The sequence below is a fragment of the Felis catus genome, chromosome D4, assembly GCF_018350175.1.
Source record: "Felis catus isolate Fca126 chromosome D4, F.catus_Fca126_mat1.0, whole genome shotgun sequence".
NCBI lineage: Eukaryota > Metazoa > Chordata > Mammalia > Carnivora > Felidae > Felis > Felis catus.
In genome coordinates, this window is record NC_058380.1 from 11,070,492 (window position 1) to 11,090,368 (window position 19,877).

At 42.6% G+C, this 19,877-nt stretch overlaps 1 protein-coding gene across 4 annotated transcripts in view; it reads left to right on the forward strand.

Moving 5' to 3' along the window:
* The window catches only part of PGM5 (phosphoglucomutase 5), a 184,761-nt gene that overhangs the window by 33,357 nt on the left and 131,527 nt on the right, over positions 1-19,877 (forward strand). For all 4 annotated transcript variants that reach the window (XM_045043402.1, XM_011288248.4, XM_045043403.1 and 1 more), the window contains exons 5-6: positions 2,112-2,302; positions 2,906-3,060. In XM_045043402.1, the coding sequence (XP_044899337.1) occupies positions 2,112-2,302; positions 2,906-3,060 (346 nt within the window). The remainder of the gene's footprint in view (positions 1-2,111; positions 2,303-2,905; positions 3,061-19,877) is intronic.

Genomic DNA, 19,877 nt, shown 5'->3' on the forward strand with positions numbered 1-19,877 from the left:
CCAAAGTGGCTGTGCCATTTGCACCACCATCGGTGTATGAGGGCTTCACTTTTTCCATGTCCTCTCTTGGTATTCTCAGTCTTTTTAATTTTAGCCATTTTATCATATCTTATTAATCTCTGTTAAAATATTGCTGGTATATATTTAAAAATTTTTCTTCTCCTTATAGTTTCTGTTTCCTCCAGGTTGTTCTTTATGCTTTTTGTTTTGGTCTCATGTTAATTGCATTTTCCAAAAGTTTGGTGATCCTTGGCTGTCTGGCATGTTTAAGAATGAGGCACTAAAATTTTTATTGGGAGATCGGAGCTCATGTGTAGAGCTCGTCCTCCATGGGCTTTACTCTAAGGTCATTTGTGTGGGCTGTTTAGTTCTTTCTTATTGGGCCAATCATATTCCCCAGAAAAAGATCTTTCAGGTTCTTGCCCTAGCATTCATTATCTGGCCTAGAGGGAATACAGCTTCTCTTTCTAAATAGTTTGAATAATGTAGCTGGTTTTGAGCCTCATTGCCTAGGTTGTACTATATGTCCATCTCTGAATCAATCACTGTGGATGGAGGGCATTGATTGGGCACATCTAGGTCACCTTCTCAGCCTTGGGGGAAATGGAATTTAGTCATGTCTGTATTATAAGAACTGAGATGGGGAAAGGATTGGTTCTCCAAAGGAAACCTAAAATGCAAAGTCAAAAGATGTTCACTATTTGATGTTTGCATATCTTATCAGTGGAAAATAAATGGAAAGCAATGCTTTACATATATTTCAGCCAACAGGATTGCATGCTGGTCCCCAGATGTGCTGTATGTGTGTGCTCTGGCTCTATTCCCTTGTTTATAATATCATTTCCATTTGGATGACATCCCCAGCCCCATCTCTATATTCTTTCTTCAAGTCTTCTTGGAAATGCTACCTCCTTCTTGAAACCTTACCTGTGGTTGTTTCTTCTCCTAAGCCGTTAGATCTAATTATCTCATAAATATACATTGAATAGCACCAGTCTCACTATTGCATTCACTCACCTGTCGATTTCACTCATCCCACCCCTGCTTTAAGAGCCCAGTAATGTAAGGACTGTGTGCTTTGCATGCCTTGACTATGTTGCCTTCCATTCTTTTTTTTTCTATTATAATTTTTTTAAAGTTTCTTTATTTCTGAGAGAGAGAGAGAGAGAGAGAGAGAGAGAGAGAGAGAGAGAGAGAGAGAATGAGTGGGGGAGGAGCAGAGAGAGGGAGACACAGAATCCAAAGCAGGCTCCAGGCTCTGAGCTGTCAGCCCAGAGCCTGATGCGGGGCTTGAGCTTGTGAACTGCGAGATCATGACCTGAGCTGAAGTCAGATGCTCAACCGACTAAGCCACCCAGGTGCCCCACTTTTTTTTTTAAGTTTTTTTAATTTTTATTTTTGACAGAGGTATAGTGTGAGCATGAGTGGGGGAAGGGCAGAGAGAGAGGGAGACACAGAATCCAAAGCAGGCTCCAGGCTCCGAGCTGTCAGCACAGAGCCCGACGCGGGGCTCAAACTCATGAACCGTGAGATCATGAGATGGACCGAAGTCGGATGCTTAACTGACTGAACCACCCAGGCGCCCCAATGATGCCTTCCATTCTTAACATTGGGATTCCATAGTAGGCACTCCATAAATGTGTGTTGAACTGGAAAACACCATCTCTTAGCACTTTTTTTGTAAAATATGCTTCGTTTTATATGCTACAGTGGTTTACAGTGTCTAATTATATACTTGACAGAGTCAAAGTGATTGCAGAGACAAAGAACATCGTTGGAGCCTTTTAGTGCTTTTGCATACATTTAGCTCAAGTTTTCAGTACATAAAAAGCTGCACACAATGGATCATTAGTAAGCAGCTGATTTCTTTCTGGCAACATATTAGAAAAGTTTTGGGAGAAAAGTATTATGTAACTGCCCAGCATAGTCATTGGCACATATTAGGTGCTCAATGAATGTCAGCTGAAGTATTACTCTGTGTTGTGTCTTGAAAAAGCTTGGCGAATTTATTTATTCTTTGCTCTTAAATTGCCCTTCTTGTCTTACCCAGGATACAAGACATTTGGGGGTTTCTCTAAAGATTTCATATTGCTGCGTGTATCTCTTTTCAGTTATGGGACCCTATGTGAGAAAAGTCCTGTGTGATGAGCTGGGAGCCCCAGCCAATTCTGCAATAAACTGTGTCCCCCTGGAAGATTTCGGGGGGCAGCATCCTGACCCAAACCTGACATACGCAACAACCCTTCTGGAAGCTATGAAAGGAGGGGAATATGGGTTTGGAGCGGCATTCGATGCTGATGGGGTAAGTAGGAAAGTTCTCTGCCTGCTGACCCTTTTGCCATGTAATAAGCCCGCCCCTGGAAACCAGAGAATTCCTGGGGCCGGTTGACATATGGCACATTTGAACCCTAACTGGGCTCTGCATCTATTCTTCTGTTTAATGCTCTTCCATATTGCAATTAAATAGCTTTTGCTTTTCTTAGTTCTAGGTTAGCCTTACGCTGTGAAAAAAGGTTATGTCTTAAAAAAAAAATTCATGCAATAAATCTTTCTGTATGGTTGGTTTTGTTGCAAGCGCCGCATGAAGGCAACAGCTATTTCAGCAATAACTCTCGTTCTCCATTGTGTTTTGGGGAAAGTGTGAAATAAAGCACACGGGGGCTACGGAAGCTCAAGGTCGTCATCCACAGTGCACCAGGTTGAACACATTCCTAGCTGGCCAAGATCACGGGCCCTCCAGGACTCAGGAATTTAAAAGGTTTCTCATGCCCCCCGTAGCCTCATTCAAGTTGTTGGAGGTTGTTTAAATATAGGAGGGCAGTAAAGAAGCTTGTGCTGCTGGTGGGAACGGGCTGCTAGCAGCAGATGGCTCTGTCTCATCGTTTTCACACATTCTTTCCGACAGGACCGTTATATGATCCTCGGCCAGAATGGCTTCTTTGTGAGCCCTTCTGACTCCCTGGCCATCATTGCTGCCAACCTCTCTTGCATTCCATATTTCCGGCAGATGGGGGTGCGAGGGTTTGGGAGGAGTATGCCCACCAGCACGGCCCTGGACAGGTAAGCAAGGATGTCACCGTGGAAAACGTTACGGTACGCTTCTGACGTCACTGTCCCCTTTGTGGGTAACTGTCCCTCATTCTCCCCTACTCCGGCGGGAACCGATGGAAGTGGGGGAACTTAGAGACGCGTGTAGTGTGCTTGATAGGGACGTGAAGCATCAGGTGGCCTGAACTGGGTTCCCGGTTCTGCCGCTGCTTAGCTGTGGGAACTTGACAGATGGATCCGATCCCTGTGTCTCACTCTTTTTTGTCAATCTCTTCTACTTTGGCAATTCCAGTGAGTGCAAAGTATCATTTCCTTTTTTTTTTTTTTAATTGAAGTGTAATTAACATATAGTGGTATATTAGTTTCAGGTCCACAATGTGATTCAACAATTATATATGTTACTCAGTGCTCATCATAATTAAGAATACTCTCAATCCCCTTCACCCCTTTCACCCATCCCCCCACCTACCTGCCCTCTGGCAACCACCAGTTTGTTCTCTGTTTTTAAGAGTCTGGTTTTTTTTTTTTTTGTTTGTTTGTTTGTCTCTCTTTCTCTCTCTCTCTTTTTTTTTTTTTTTTTTGTTTCTTAAATTCCACCTATGAGTGAAATCCTATGGTATTTGTTTTTCTTCAGTTGACTTATTTCACTTAGCGTTATATCACATTGTATTTAACAGCTGAGGAATATTCCATTTACATATATGCCGTTTCTTCTTTATCCTTTCATCTCTGGAAGGACACTTGGGTTGTTTCTGTATCTTGGCTATCTATTATAAATAATGCTGCAGTAAATACAGGGGTACAGATATCGTTTCAAATTAGTGTTTTCGTTTTCTATGAGTAAACACCCACTAGTGGAATTACTGGATCATATGGTAATTGTATTTTTAATTTTTTGAGAGCCCTTCATACCGTTTTCCACGCTATCTGTATTAATTGACATTCCCACCAACAGTGTGCAAGGGTTCCTTTTTCTCCACATCCTCAGCAACACTGGTTAATTCATGTCTTTTTTATTCTAGCCATTCTCATAGAAGTGAAGTGACATCTCATTGTGGTTTTGATTTACATTTCCACAATGATCCGTGATGTTGGGCATCTTTTCATGTGTCTGTGGCCATCTGTATGTCTTCTTTGGAAAAATGTCTGTTTAGGTCTTCTGCCCACTTTTTTTTTTTTTAATGTTTATTCATTTTTGAGAAGGAGAAACAGAGTTGAAGCGGGGGAGGGGCAGAGAGAGAGAAATAGACAGACAACAGACAGACAGAATCCCAAGCAGGCTCCAGGCTCCGAGCTGTTAGCCCAGAGCCCAATGTGGGCCTCGAGCTCACCAACTGTGAGATCGTGACCTGAGCCGAAGCCGGACGCCTAACTGACTGAGCCACCCGGGGGCCCCTCCTGCCCACTTTTAATTAGATTATTTGTGTTTTTTGTTTTTTTTTGTGTGTGTTGAGTTGTGTTTTTTATATCTTTTGAATATTGACCCCTCACTGTATATATCGTTTGCAAATATCTTCTCCCATTCAGTCCATTGCCTTTTTATTCTGTTACCAGTTGCCTTTGCTGTGCAAGAGCTTTTCTTTGGGTGTAGTCCCAATAGTGTAGTTTTGCTTTTGTTTCTCTTGCCTGAGCAGGTGTATCTAGGACACAGTTTAATCCCTATTTGGTTCAGTATCCTCTAGAGAAACCAGTCCTCTGTTGCTTCTATCCTAGGAATCTTTGTACCCTTTGACTCCAAGAGCAGCCCTTGTGTCAAGACCCTGGTTGAGTCAGCAGCTTGTTGAGAAGCAGATCTTTTAGCAGAGAGAAACCAAAAGCAAGATCTGCTGGGGTGGGGTGGACAGACATCTCTTGAACTGAAGTCACTCTGAGTCTCCAGTCTCCTTGAGTCTTTGCTGTCTGTTCCTACTAGTAGCTGGTTATTTGTGGTTTCATTCTGATGAAGGGTGAGGGGGAAAGCCCTTTGCACAGGCTTCAAGTCAGAAAGATACTATAGTCCTTAAAACAAAAGCCCCCAATACACATTCATGTCCTGGGAGACTCCTGCCAAGGAGTCCTTCTGTGCTTTGAAATTTTCTCTTTTCTTTTGGTTTAGATTTGCATCATTGTAGTAACTAGTGATGTTGAGCTCATTTTCATATGCTAATTGTATCTGTTCATTTAAAAAATTAGGTTCGGGGCGCCTGGGTGGCTCAGTCGGTTGAGCATCCAACTTCGGCTCAGGTCATGATCTCACGGTCCGTGAGTTCGAGCCCCGCATCGGGCTCTGTGCTGACCGCTCAGAGCCTGGAGCCTGTTTCCAATTCTGTGTCTCCCTCTCTCTCTGACCCTCCCCTGTTCATGCTCTGTCTCTCTCTGTCTCAAAAATAAATAAACGTTCAAAAAAATTAAAAAAAAATTAGGTTCTCTTTTGTTATTGATTTATAGAAGTTCTTTATAGAGTCTAGATCATGGTTTTTTTTTTTTGTTTTTTGTTTTTTGTTTTTTGTTTTTTGTTTTTTTGTCAGATGTATGTATTGCAAATATTTCCTCCCTGCCTGTTGCTTGGCTTTTCATATTTTTAATGGTGCCTTTTGATGAGCTGAAGTTTTGATTTTCTTAAAGTCTATTTATTTAGATTCAGGTCAGTTAACATACAGTGTAGTATTTTTTTCCGGGGTAGGACCCAGAGATTTTTTGCTTACATACAACACCCAGGGCTCATCCCAACAGGGGCCCTTCTTAATGTCCATCCGCCATTTAGCTCAGAAGTTTTAAATTAAAAAAAAATTGTTTTTAATGTTTTTTACTTTTGAGAAAGAGAGAGAGACAGAGTGCGAGAGGGGAGGGTCAGAGAGAGGGCGACACAGAACCCGAAGCAGGCTTCAGGCTGTGAGCTGTCAGCACAGAGCCTGATGCGGGGCTTGAACTCACGAACCGTGAAATCATAACCTGGGCTGAAGTGGGATGCTTAACCAACTGAGTCACCCGGGCGCCCCTTAAATTTTGATGAAGTTTAGTTTATTAATACTTTCTTGTATAGTTAGTTTATACTTTTTGTCCTCTACAAGAAATATTTGCTTACCCGAAGGCCAGAAAGATGTCTTCCCTATGTCTTCTTCTAGAATCATTGTAGTTTTAATCTTCACATTTCAGTCTACGATGGTTTTGAATTAATTTTTGTGTGGGTTGAAGGCAGAGGTCAAGGTTAACTTCTCCCCTATGTCCTGTTGTTTCAGCCTTGCTCATTGAAAAACGATTTTCTTTCCCCTTGGTGCCTTGTTAAAAAAAAAAAAAAGTTGACCATATCTGTTTGGGTCTGTTTCAGGATTCTCTATTTTGTCTCATTGATCTTTTTGCCTCTTCTTATGCCAATATTACACTGTCTTGATTATTAAACTTTTAAAGTAGGTATTGAAATCAGGTGAATTCCCCCCAGTATTTTTTCTTCTTGGCCAAATTAGAAAAATGATATAGCCTTGGTCCTTTGCATTTCTATACCCATTTTATTTTATTTATTTATTTTTAATGTTTTTATTTATTTTTGAGAGAGAGAGAGATAGAATATGAGTGGGGGAGGGGCAGAGAGAGAGGGAGGCACAGAATCTGAAGCAGGCTCCAGGCTCCGAGCCGTCAGCACAGAGCCTGACGTGGGGCTCGAAGTCACGAACCGTGAGATCATGGCCTTAGCTGAAGTTGGACGCTCAACCGACTCAGCCAGAAATCAGACTCAGAAATCAGCTTGTCAATTTCTACCAAAGCCTCTTAGGGTTTGAGGAATGGGTAGAATCTATAGAATAATCTGAGAAGAATTGCATTTTACGAATATTGAAATTTCCAGTTCACAAATGTGGTTTATCTCTCTCTTTACTTAGCAGTCTTTAATTTCTCTTACATACTTTGTAGTTTAACTTCTCTTATGTATGTTTTATCGTTTACTGTAGAGGTCTCACACTGTTTTTGTTAAATTCATTTCTGAGTAAAATTTTCTATGTTTTGATGCTATTATAAGTGGAAGAGGTTTGTAAGTTTAATTTGCCAGTTGTTTGCTGCTAGCAATTAGAAATACAACTGATGTTTTTGTCACTTGAACTTGGATTCTTCCACCGGGAAGAGTCTCTTGGATGCCCCCCATTTTACTTCTCTCCCTCAGGGGATATTGATATCAAGCCCATGATGATAATCTAAACTCAGGGCCTAGCAGTACCAAAGAAGAGGGTGTATTATTCCACATTCTTTCCCATTTACCTTTGCTTATATCCTTCCTTAAAGGCGGGGGCGGGGCGGGGAAAGGATTCAATAAAACTGTAGAGAACAAGGCAAAATGGAACCATCTTTAAACACTGAGGGCTCAGCGTGTAATTACAGGATCCTGATTGCTATGTAGGTTACTTAATACTATGGGAGTGTATTTGATAATATCACCTTCCACTTATACATAATCTTATAATTTAGAAAGAACCTCCGTACATTTGATTTCACTTGATCTTTGCACAAATTTAGTGGGTAATTGGGTAGGCATTACTCTCGCCATCTTAAAGATGGCGAACCAAGTATCAGAGAGGTGAAGTGACTCGTACACGGTTATACCGCTAATCAGAAAGCGACCCAGGGTTTGAAACTAGGTCTTCTGGTTTGCGATTGCATCTGCCCAGTAACTACTCCTGGATCAAGATGGTCCCTGAGAAACTGGTTCAGAATATTGCCCAGCTCTCCTGGGGGATAGCCAGCAACTTCCCAAACCCTGGCCAGGAGAGGCAGGTTTTATTCTGGCAACAAAAACCATGTGTCCTCTTTTCTCCCGGATATTTCCCGGTGGTTCTTGATTTCACTTGCTCCCCTCCATCCCCATAAAACTCTGTTTCAGTCAGAAAGCAGAGGCCTTGCTTAGACATTTCACAAAGGGCCTGTTCTGATATGTAAGTGACCATTTAAAAGGATTATTCATGCTTGCTGGTTGGGATCCAGAATTCTGTGGGGCTCTGACGTGGTGATTTGTTTTGGGTATTTGATCTGCTGTGCAGTTCCCAGGTGGATTCTCATGATGGATACTTAATGAGCTCCTTTCTTCTTAGGTGAAATAAATACAGTTTCAAATTTTTGTCTTGGGCAAGGTTTGCCATATAGTTGGTTTTTTTTTTTTTTCAAAATGAATAAAATCATTGGAATGTGCCCATAAGTGCCAGGACCAGGAAGAATGACAACTGAGTAGCTGAGACCTATTAGATGATGCACTTGCCTAAACTCTTGGCATTTCAGAATAAGGGAAAGGCCTGGACCCTCGAAACTGATGAATTATTCAGGCCAGATTTCATTGTTCACGGATAATTGTTGTTCCCTGAGGGAAGAGTTTCAATGTCTTTAATTTCTACTCTTCCAGTGTCACTAAAACAAGGATTCCATTGACCCCGGAATAATACAGTTTCAGCCTTGAAAATGGCATTCTTTTGGGGCGTTGTCATTCTGAATGTGTCTGATCTGTAGCCGCAGATGACTCTCTGTTGCTGAAATCGTTTTGGTTCCAACGATTCGAGAAGTAGAGCACATTCAAAGTATATTTGTGGCCCGAGACCTGTCTCCACCCTATGCAGAAGTATTAAATGAGCTTCAGTGTCATCATCCTTCACTAATATTTACGCAGAGCCCATCTGTGCTTGGGATGGTGCCGAATGCCGTGCAAAACAAGGCAAACACACGCAGACGTGAGCCCTTCTCATCAGAGATATTTACAGCCTCACACAAAGCCAGCCTCCTTGAATACACTGCGAGGGATCCAGGACTGAAAAGTGTGTTTTGACTACAAGAGAGGCCATGTAGGGTCCACCCCCCATAAATGTGGTGGTGCAGGGAATTCATCCTCCTCTACCTTCTGTTGGCTATTTGTGCCACGCTTGCTGTTCACCATTTACTCACTTAAAAATTAGTTGTTTTGAGAGAGAGAGAGAGAGGGAGAAAGTGGGGGAGGTACAGAGAGAGGGAGAGAAAATCTTAAGCAGGCTCCCAACTCAGTGCAGTGCCCGACACGGGGCTTGATCTCACATCTGTGAGATCATGACCTGAGCCAAAATCGAGAGTCAGACGCTTAACCGCCTGAGCCACCCAGGCACCCCAAGAATTATTTATGAAGGGCCTTTGGTGTCCTAGACATGGTACCTTGCCGTGGGGGAGCTTCTAGCCTGACGGAGAAGACAAGCCATAAGAAGTAAAGAGAAAATATAAATACAAATGGTAACACATGCTCATGGGAAACGCACTTGGCTCGGTAATAATTGGCGGGTAAGGAGAATGCTGTTTAGATGGGAGAGCCAGGCGAGAACTCTCCGAGGAGGTTATGGGTAGGGCCAAAATTAGAAACACGCAGCTTGACCTGGCTGTGATGCTGGCATTAGAAATAGTCCATGATACACGTGAAAATGCTTATTTTTCAGAAGGTAGTCTACAGACATTTGTTGCCAGTCCCCGATCTGAAATATGTACTGTAGCTTTCTCTTGAACGTATTCAGCGGGTTGTTGCAATTCAGACAGTGTTAATCCTGTAAGTGTGCAATTACCGCCTCATCTACAACGGTCTTGGTCTTTACTGCCTCCTTTAAATCTGTGCTCTTCTGTTTCTTAGATCAGTCATGATGCACCTCAGTAATGGGAGAGAGAGTGATCTGAGCTAATGCCTAATTATTCAGTCTTCCACACATTGTTTCTGATACAGAATGATGGGAACTATTTTGCTTCAGCAGATAAATATGTTCAAGTCTATCTCGTATTAAAATAAAAGGAAAAAAAAGGGGGGGCGGAAATCCCTTTATCACAGGAGCTATTCCCCTGAAGCTCTCGAAAACTGATTTCATCAGGGTCAAGGCAGAAAACAGATGGCGTCCTTGAAAGGGGGATTGCTAACGAGAATTTATTAATAGTAAGTTAATAACTTCATGCAGAAGTATGGACAAATTAAGAAAGCAAAAAAACAAAACAAAACAAAACAAAATAAAAAAAACAAGAAGAGATGAGAGGCTCTCCATGACTCAGGATAGTAGACAGTTGTTAGTTCTCCCAGGACCGAAGCATCAAAGGGAGGGATGAGGGTAACCGTAGCCTCGTGAGGTCTGGGGTTATGGAAGGTGGGCTATCAGACAGGAACTGAACTTGTCAGAGGGGTAGAAATACCCCACCTTGTCTCTTTTTCCACCCTCCAATCTCCTGCTAATGCCTTCTCTTGACCAAACTCCCTGGAGGCAGGAGCGCAACCTGTGGCGTTTAGCCTCCAAAGTAGGGCAGAGATGGCCATAGAATGAAATGGGTCCTCCATTGGACAAATGATGAAAAGATTGTTCAAGGATGAACATGATGAACCCCACCCTATGCCTAGGGTCCAAAAAGGAGGGAAGAGGATGAGCTGGGGAGTTAAGCAAGGAGAGATTACTACAAAGATTGGCCAGTTGGGTGGTTATGCTGGTTACTCTTGCGCCCAAAAGTCCAATTTCCCACTGCTATTTTCAGTTTTCACATCTCATATTACTAGGGAGTTTGAGTGTTTCTTCATATGCTTCGGAGGTTTGAGGATTTTCTTTTTATTAATTGCCTGTTCCTGCCCTTTGCTCATTTTTAGAATTTGAGTTCCTCTTTTTTATGGATTTATAGGGGGTCATTACATATTTTAGGTAGTAGATCCTTGTCAGTTTGAAACACTTCTAATTTTCACTTTTTTTCTTCACGCAAAATTTTACCGCTGAGTTCCGTATCCAGTTTTCTGTCAATAGATAGCTGTATTATAGGCAGCTCAAATTTAATGAGCATAAATAGCAGCTTTCCTGATTTTCCCTAAAAATTGTTCTTTTTTTTTTTGTTTACTCTCTGTGTGAATCACCTATCACCCAAATTATAAATCTTGAAATAATTCTAGACTTATACTTCTTCCTTATTCCCAAAATACCATTAGGCATTGAGTTCTGTCAGAAAAGCCACTTAGATGTTTCCTGAACCGTCCTTCTCTGTCCCTACTTCTACCTTGCTAGTTCAGGGTTCTCATAATCTTCTGCTTGAACTATTGCAAAATCCAATGAACTGTTTTCCCCGCCCCCAGGCTTCCTTTCCTTCCTTCACATTCTGGACCACCCCAATCACAAAGCCATGCGTCTCCTTCCCTGGCTTAAAATCTGTTGGTAGCCCCAAATGACTGCACAATGAGATCTCATCTCTGGATTCTAAAGTGTGCGTAATTTCCGGATTATGAACATCTCACTCCTGCCTATATATTTTTTTACCCCACCCCCTGGATGTGTTATGCTGCTCACAGTTCCCCAAATTCGATGACCTCTCACACTGCTGTGCCTTTGCACATGCTGCTGTCTTTCCTTGAGATGTGTTCCCTTCGCTCCACCCCATCCCACTTGGTCCTTCCTTCCTTTTCAAGGCTTGAGTCAGGTAACATAAGTCCACCTTTGGTACTGTGTTCTCTCCACCCCAAAGCAGGGTATAGAACTTGTTCTTCACAGATGACTGTATCACAGTTGTCACAGGCATTGAAAGCCCATACTTGTCTGTTTTCTGATATCCAGTGAGCCCGCTGAAGGGCAAAAATGTTATCCAGTGCCTGGCACAGAGTAGTTCCCAATAAACGCTTCTTAAATGAATTGAGGTTCTTTGCCTTTTGGATCCCTTTTATTTGAGAGAAAAAAATAACAGAACTCCACAGATCTAATCACCCAGTTCTCAAAGTTAAGTACTGGAAACTGCCAACACACTTCTGACTTTCGTGCAAGATGAATTCGTTGATGCTATCACCGGGTGGCACAGGGAAGTGTATTTGAACGATAAGAAGAAAATAAACGATGTATAATTACACAGCCTTCTTCGGGTGCAATAGAACTGTGCCTGATTTATGGTTTTCATTTACATTTAGGTAAATTTGCAGTGAGCCAGATTTTTAGCAATGATATAAGGGTATCGATTACAACTTCATCAAGGTGAGATCGAAGGAAGCCACCACCTAGCAGTTATTTCCTACTCACTAATTAAAAACTCACCACAGCCTGAAATTAAGCTCAGGATTATTTATTTCTTGCCCGAGCGAGTAGGATGAGTGGTGGATTTTTTTCCTAGGACGTTTAGAGGATGCCTCCTGTTACCTTCCTCTCTGCTTTCTGCGTTCACTTACCGGAAAGGAGGCTGACGATGATTGAAACCTGTTTTTCGGTGTTTCTATGAGTTGATGTCTGGTAAGCACATGATAAGCATGTCTACATTTAGTAGAGGGCATTTATGAATCGGTTGGCTGAAGGGAGAGGAATACGTTGTTAATAGGTTAAGACCGGAAGCTGCCAGAGCTTCGGGGATGCCGGATAAACCACGTTTTGTTCAGTTGTTCAGAGCCATCTCTGGTTTCTGCTGTTTGAGTTGGTGAGAAAAACAATTTTGAACCCGAGTTCCAAAATACACGGTCCTCATCACCCTCCCCGGTGAACTGAAAGACAAGCCACTTTTAGGAGTCAGCTCTCTCTTGCTGTCCTTGCAAGGACTCTTGCCCGTTCTTCGGCTTCATCTCTAGAAAGGCACGGTCATTGCCAAGGGTATCCTGCGTTGCATCTTCAGCCCTCCCACCGGCTTGGTTCCCTGTGGCCTTTGGCAGGTCACTTTGACTACTGGTGGACTCAGCAAGTGGTGAAAGAAGCCCCCGTTAACCCCTGGCTCGGTGATTGGAGGCTTTAGTCAAAGATCACTTTAAGCAGGGATTTCACTGCCATCTCGTCTGGACCATAAAGCTAAATGCCATGCAGTTGCGTCGCAAAGGGATTATGGAGTTCATGGCCTGCCTTCATCCATACTCTCAATTTTGGTTTTTGGAAGGTGTGTGTGGCTAAATAACCTCATTCCCTTTTCTCCCCCGTGGCTTAAAATATCGATACAATTTTAAAATCAGTCCCATGTATTTCTACAAAGAGGCATGAAGCAACTATATATCTTCATTACGGTAGTATACATACATCATTATACAGCTATATAAATATGTCAAGGCTCTCGGGACTTATAAATTAAAATCGATGAGTTTTATTTTATGTGAATTATACCTTGATAAAACTGATTAAAAAAATACTCAAGTCCTAGTTATTTCAAAACGAAACAAAGCACTGCCCTTGGATCTTCCTTTACAATTGGGGTCAGAAGTCAACTGTACTTCGCAACATCGAAGCCGGTATTTGCCCTCCTGGCCGGGTTCACGTGACTCAGTGGCCTCGGGAATCTCTGTCCACTGGTTTTCTCTCTGTGGCGAGCCAGAATATCAATGTGCTACCCGCAGTTCTTGTCTTCTTTGGAAAAGACTTAACTCACGTTTAGAGTTGGAGGCTCTAAGATTTCCGGGTCATCGTTCAAATTTATTGGCATAAGATATATATAAGGAAGATGGGATAGCCCAGCATCATTCCATGCCAAATGCTTTGCCAAAGCTGCCAAAGAAGCCTGACAGTTGGCAACGACTTTAAATGAACGGGACAATGATACATCATCCTAGGCCTGAAGACTCTTGTGGAGTTCATGCGCACGTACTTTTTGTACAGGCTTTATATTTCGAAATGGATTTTGTAACGCTAACCAGAAAACGCAGCGAGTTTTAAAATGGGTTTTTAAACCTCAGTCTCACAGGATGGCATTAAGCCTGGCCTGTCAGAATACTACTTATGTGGTGGTGAAGTATCATCGGTTTTACCGTACCCATCAGGCCAAAGGAACAATAGGATCCAAGAAAGCTGCCCAGAAGTTTTGTCAGCTCAGCAAAGAGTGAGGGGATAAATGCATTTTTATTCCCAGGGAAATCTATGATAGTATTTTATTCAGTTTTCACCAGACCCTCCGAAGTATTTCTCAGGTGCCACTATTGGCATTTTACTTATAGGAAAAATAGCACGTTGGGAGGTTAAGTTTCTTGCCTAACGTCACCTATCAAGAAAGAAGCAGTGAAGACTGCTACCAGATTGTCTAGTTTCACATCTCATTTCCTTACTGATCCTTATTGTTGACAGCAAGAAGGTAGTCTGATTGTATCTTGAGTGAAAGCCATTTGTGCGGGTTAGGGGGTGTGTTTGGGGGGGGGGGAGTACCAACGTTGCCCCAAAAGTAGTAGGCGACATGGACAAGCATAATCAATTTCAATCCCCAGCTGTCTTGTGATTTTGACCCTGGACGTCCCGACCGTTCGGTAAAGTTCGGGAAGAAGCAATCCTTGGCTTTAACTTAAGACTTCCAGGAAAATGTTGACTGGGGTTCAAGGTAAGGTTTGAATTTTATACTCTTGCCTCAGGATCTGCTGGAAGTAGTAAGATCAGCAGTGGCCACGCAAAAAAAAAAAAACAAAAAAAAAAAACTTTTATCAGGTCTCGGCAACTTTTCTCTGTTACATTCTCTACAAAGTGGGTTAAGTAGATACAGTTCCTTCTGTCTTTGAGTTTTTATCTCACACAGACAACACTGATGACCAGAAACATAAAATATACCCACTAGGGATAATGGGCTCTTTTAGTAAATAATGTGTCAGGAGTTGGGTGTAAGATGTCCGTGCTTAGAAAAAAAAACAAGAAAAGTAATCTTGTTAGCCCCTGTCTATGTGCCCTATACAGGTGGGGGTGGAATCCAGATCTGGGTATCCATTGATCTCGCTTCTGATCAGGTTTCTGCCTGAGGTTTAGATTCGTCACTGGGAATTCTAAATTCTTTTAGAGTCCTCCATGGCGTCAGCGGTTTATATTCTAGCATGCAGGAAAACTCTTTGATGAGTGGGTGCTTGGATTTAAGAATGCAAGATCTCTATCCGGGACTCACAGAGAGATTGTTATCAGTCAGGATCTTTGTGCTGCCAATGAGAGAAAACTAGCCGAAATGGGGCCTAAATAAGACAGGGGATGTGTTGACCCACATAGCCAAATTAGAGGTGGCCGCAGGTGAACCTCGCTTCAGCAGCTCAAACGATACAACCGCTTGACCTGGATATTGCTGTCAGCTCGGCCTGAGAAGGTATCACTCTCATCCCCGGGCTCCCTGCCTCTGGCTCTCCAGGCTTTCCCTTTGGGGGAGCAAATATTTGTAGGATTGCCAGCCTCATGACCTGACACACCTTGTCTATGAGGATGAAGGTTTTTTATTTCCTGTCTCTGAGACAAAGCTTTTCTGGAAAGAAACAACCGAAAACCTCCTCTTGAATCTTGACTTTGTCTGGGGTTTGTACCACCTCTGACCCTTTGACTCACCAAGGCCATGAGAAGTGGGATAGGCTGAGAGTCTTAAGACCTGTCCCCTTGATGAGGTGGAGCTGGGAGGACCATCGTGCCTTCCCAAACCAAATGACCCAGAATGGACGCAGTTGTTCTCCAAAGCAAAATGTTTCTCTTCTTCCAGAAGGGAGTGGTAACGGCAGCAGCTTGGGATCCGGTAGGTGCAGAGAGGTAGAGAGTAGTGAGGGCATTGGAGTGTGGTTTTGGAAGAACTCAGTGCCTGGCCAAGAACTCAAGGTGCCCCTCTCATTACCCCCTCGTACCCTGGCAATCCTTGGCTACTTACCAATAACTGACAATGGCTTTGGAACTGGAATGGTGGTGCTTGCCTATGATCCTTGCATAATATGCTCATAGATTCATCTGTCATTCTTTCTCATCCTCTCCTCTCCTCTCCCTTCTTCTCCCTCCCTTCCCTTCCTTTCACTTCCCTCCCTCCTACCTACTTTCTCCTTCCTTCCTTCCTTCCATCTCTTCTTTCTCCCTCTCTCCCTCCCTCTCTCCATCTCTCTTTACCTCTCCCTCTTTCCTTCTTTTCTGACTTCATCTCTCAGTCCTTATTTTTTCTCCCTCCATCCCCTCCCTCTCTCTTTTTAAAAAATTTTTTTTTCATGTTTATTTTTGAGAGAGAGAGAGAGAGAGAGAGAGAGAGACAGAGCATGAACGGGGCAGGGTCAGAGAGGGAGAGGGAGACACAGAATCCGAAGCAGGCTCCAGGCTCTGAGCCGTCAGCACAGAGCCTGACGCGGTGCTTGAATTCACGAACCGCGAGATCATGACCTGAGCCGAAGTCGGCCGCTCAACTGACTGAGCCACCCAGGCGCCCCATCCCTCCCTCTCTCTTTACCTACCATTTACTCGGCCATTTTTCAACCTTTTTTTTTTTTTTTTTAGTACCTGCTGCCTGCCAGGCACCCTGCTGGGTTCTGGATATCACTGATAGAGTTCATCTTCTCTTTTACCTCCTTTCTTTCTCTGTCAAACTTCATTGTCAACAAAATTTGGAAATGTTCTCTGTGTAAAGCGTTCTCCTGATTTTAAAGAAATTCATGGCTTTAATCTGATGTTAATGATAGATTTGGAGAGTTTTCAAATCATTGACGACGACATATCCTACAGATTGTCTTACACAGATTCTACTACCTATATTTAGGAGTAGGAAGGAGAGAAAGAACATAAGTTAAGAAATGCAAACATGTGTGCACTGTTTTCAAATGAGCTTATGCACAAAATGGGACATCCTACTTTCTGACTCTCATTGGCCTCTACGTTCAGACTTATCCAAGCTTGAATTTGACTCCCCTACTCTGGCTGTGATGGCTCAGTCCATTAAGCGTCTGACTTCAGCTTAGGTCATGTTCTCATAGGTCATGGGTTCAAGCCCCGTATTGGGCTCTGTGCAGACAGCTTGGAGCCTGGAGCCTGCTTCAGATTCTGTGTGCGTCTCTCTCTCTCTCCCCTCCTCTGCTCACGCTCTGTGTCTATCAAAAATAAATAAATGTTAAAAAAAAAAAAAAAAGAACGAACAGTGAAGTCTAATGACTAGCCTCCAGTTCTTCTACTAATGAAGTAGGACTAAACCTTGATCAGTGGCTACATTTAACTCCTACATTTCTCATGTAGATGATAGTAATTGGGTTGTGCTCCTTGCTGTGGGTGCCTCACATTTCACAGTACAACAAAGCTTTTAGAAAAATGCTGTATGAATCTCAAGTTTCTGTAGTGGGTCATTTTTCAGATTACTCTGTAAGTAATGATTGTTAATTTTCTTTCTTTTTTTTTTTTGTAAGAGTTTATTTTAAGTGATCTCTGCACCCAGCGTGGGGCTTGAACTCACAACCCCGAGATCAAGAGTCACATGCTTCGCTGATTGAGCCAGCCACGTGCCCCTGGTGATTGTTAATTTTCATTAGGTCTTTTTAACATGTATATGGAATCTTTCAATTAGGGATCCAGGATTAGACCTGTTGCTTTTTGATCATCTGCCTTTTCGTTAGTATCCTTCATTTCCTCTTTAATTCTTCATTGACCCATTGGCTGTTCAGCAGCATGTTGTCTAGCCTCCACATGTTTGTGTCTTTTCCAGTTTTTTTTTTTTTTTTTTTTTTTACGGTGATTGATTTCTAGCTTCATATTGTGGTGGTCAGAAAAGATGCATGATATGATTTCATTTTTATTAAACTTATCGAGGCTTGTTTTGTGGCCTATCGTGTGATCTATCCTGGAGAATTTTCCATGTGCACTTGAAAAAAATATATGTTCTGTTGTTTCTGGATGGCATGTTCGGTATATGTCCGCTAAGTCCTTCTGGTCTAATGTGTCAAAGACACTGTTTTCTTATTGATTTTTTGCGTAGACGATATACCCATTGAGTAAATAGGGTGTTAAATTCTCCTACTATTATATTACTCTCAGTTTCTTCCCATATGTCTGTTGATGTTTGCTTTATGTATTTAGGTGCTCCAAGGTTGAGTGCATAGGTATTTACAATTGTTATATCCTCTTGTTGGATTGACACCTTTATCATTATTCATTGCCCTTCTTCGTCTCTTCTGACGGTCTTTGGTTTAAAGTCTGTTTTGTCTGATACAAGTATTGTAACCTTGGCTTTTTTCTGCTTCTCTTTGCACAGAACATCTTTTTCTCACCCTTTCACTTTCATTGTGTGTGTCTTCACGTCTGGTACATATGAAGGTCTCTTTCAGGTGGTTTATTATCATCCTTCAAAGTTGTTATAAAGTGGGAGATCTTTGTTCACTCTATCAAGTGCTCCTTTGGAACACGTATTGGACCCCAGTAATCTTATTTCTTTGGGAAAATTGTCTTTCTTGGAAAACAGGGTTTCTTTGTCTTCTTTTCTTTTCTTTCTTTGTTTCTTTTTTTGCTTGTTTCTTTATATTTATTTATTCATTCAGGGGGCACCTGGGTGGCTCAGTTGTTTGAGCACAACTCAGGTCATGATCTTGTGGTTTGTGAATTTGAGCCCCGTGTCGGGCTGTGTACTGTCAGCTCAGAGCGTGGAGCCTGCTTCAGATTCTGTGTCTCCTTTTCTCTCTCTGCCCTTCCCCTGCTCATGCTCTGTCTCTCTGTCTCTGTCTCTCTCTCTCTCTCAAATAAATAAATAAATAAATATTTTATTTATTTATTTTTAAAGGTTATTTGTTTTGAGAGAAAGACAGTGAGAGAACCAGTGGGAGGGAAGGTGGGGGGCAGGGAAGAGAGAGGGGAGGAGAGGACCTGAAGTGGGCTCCACGCTGACATTGGAGAACCTGGTATGGGGTCAAAATCCTAAACTGTGAGATCATGACCTGAAGTTGGAGGCTTAACTGACTTAGCCACCCAGCACCCTATTTATTTTTAAGTAGGCTCCGTGCGCAAGTGTGGAGCCCAATGCAGAGCTTGAACTCATGACCCTGAAATTAAGGCCTGAGCTGAAATCAAGAGTCTGAAGCTTAACCCGCTAAGCCATCCAGGTGCCCCTCTTTCTCTTTGTTTAAAACACACCTGTGTCTGTCTGTATCTTGGCCAAAACCATTAAACCCCCCTGCACGGCTCGAACTTTTTTCTTTATGTCTAATTCTGATGATAGCATTTTGACTTTGCATTGTATACACATCCCATTAAAACATGCAGTGTGATTTGTGTGCATATTGTAAGTGCTTGTCCATTTTATAATCTGTTCAGTAATTCAGTCGAAGGCTAAAAAGGTAAAATAAAAGAGACATCATGACCGAGTAAATTGCCCTATGATATACCCATGCATGGGTATGGGAGGGTAGAGGAGAGGTTCACAAAAATGGCTTTCTTTTTTTTTTATTAATGGAACACCAGTGATTTCCATTAAAAAAATTTTTTTTAATGTTTATTTTTGGGAGAGAGAGCGAATGTGAGTGGGGGAAGGGCAGAGAAAGAGGGAGACATAGAATCTGAAGCAGGCTCCAGGCTCTGAGCTGTCAGCACAGAGCCTGATGTGGGGCTCAGACTCACAAACTGGGAGATCATGACCTGAGCTAAAGTCAGATGGCCAGCCAACTGAGCCACCCAGGTGCCCCCCCTCCCCCAGTGATTTCCTTTTTAAACAGCATTCAATCCCAATTTATATTTGTAATGGTCATTTCCTGCTTTTAGAGTGACTTTTTAAGTCACTGCTCTTCTGTAGTCCTTTTTTTTTTTTTTTTTTTTTTAATTTTTTTTTTTTTCAACGTTTATTTATTTTTGGGACAGAGAGAGACAGAGCATGAACAGGGGAGGGGCAGAGAGAGAGAGGGAGACACAGAATCGGAAACAGGCTCCAGGCTCTGAGCCATCAGCCCAGAGCCCGACGCGGGGCTCGAACCCACAGACCGCGAGATCGTGACCTGGCTGAAGTCGGACGCTCAACCGACTGCGCCACCCAGGCGCCCCTGTAGTCCTTTTATCTGCAAAGCCACTAACCTAATTCCTCTGGTGTGCCAGGGAGAGAGACTTGGGAGGTGAAAAGGCAGATGTTCGTCCCCAAATGGGGTTTGTTTACATGAACCTTACCAGAGCAGTAGGTGCCAGGAGAGATTTGAGAATGAGGGCTGATTTGGACAAGGCCATCGGATTTGCAGA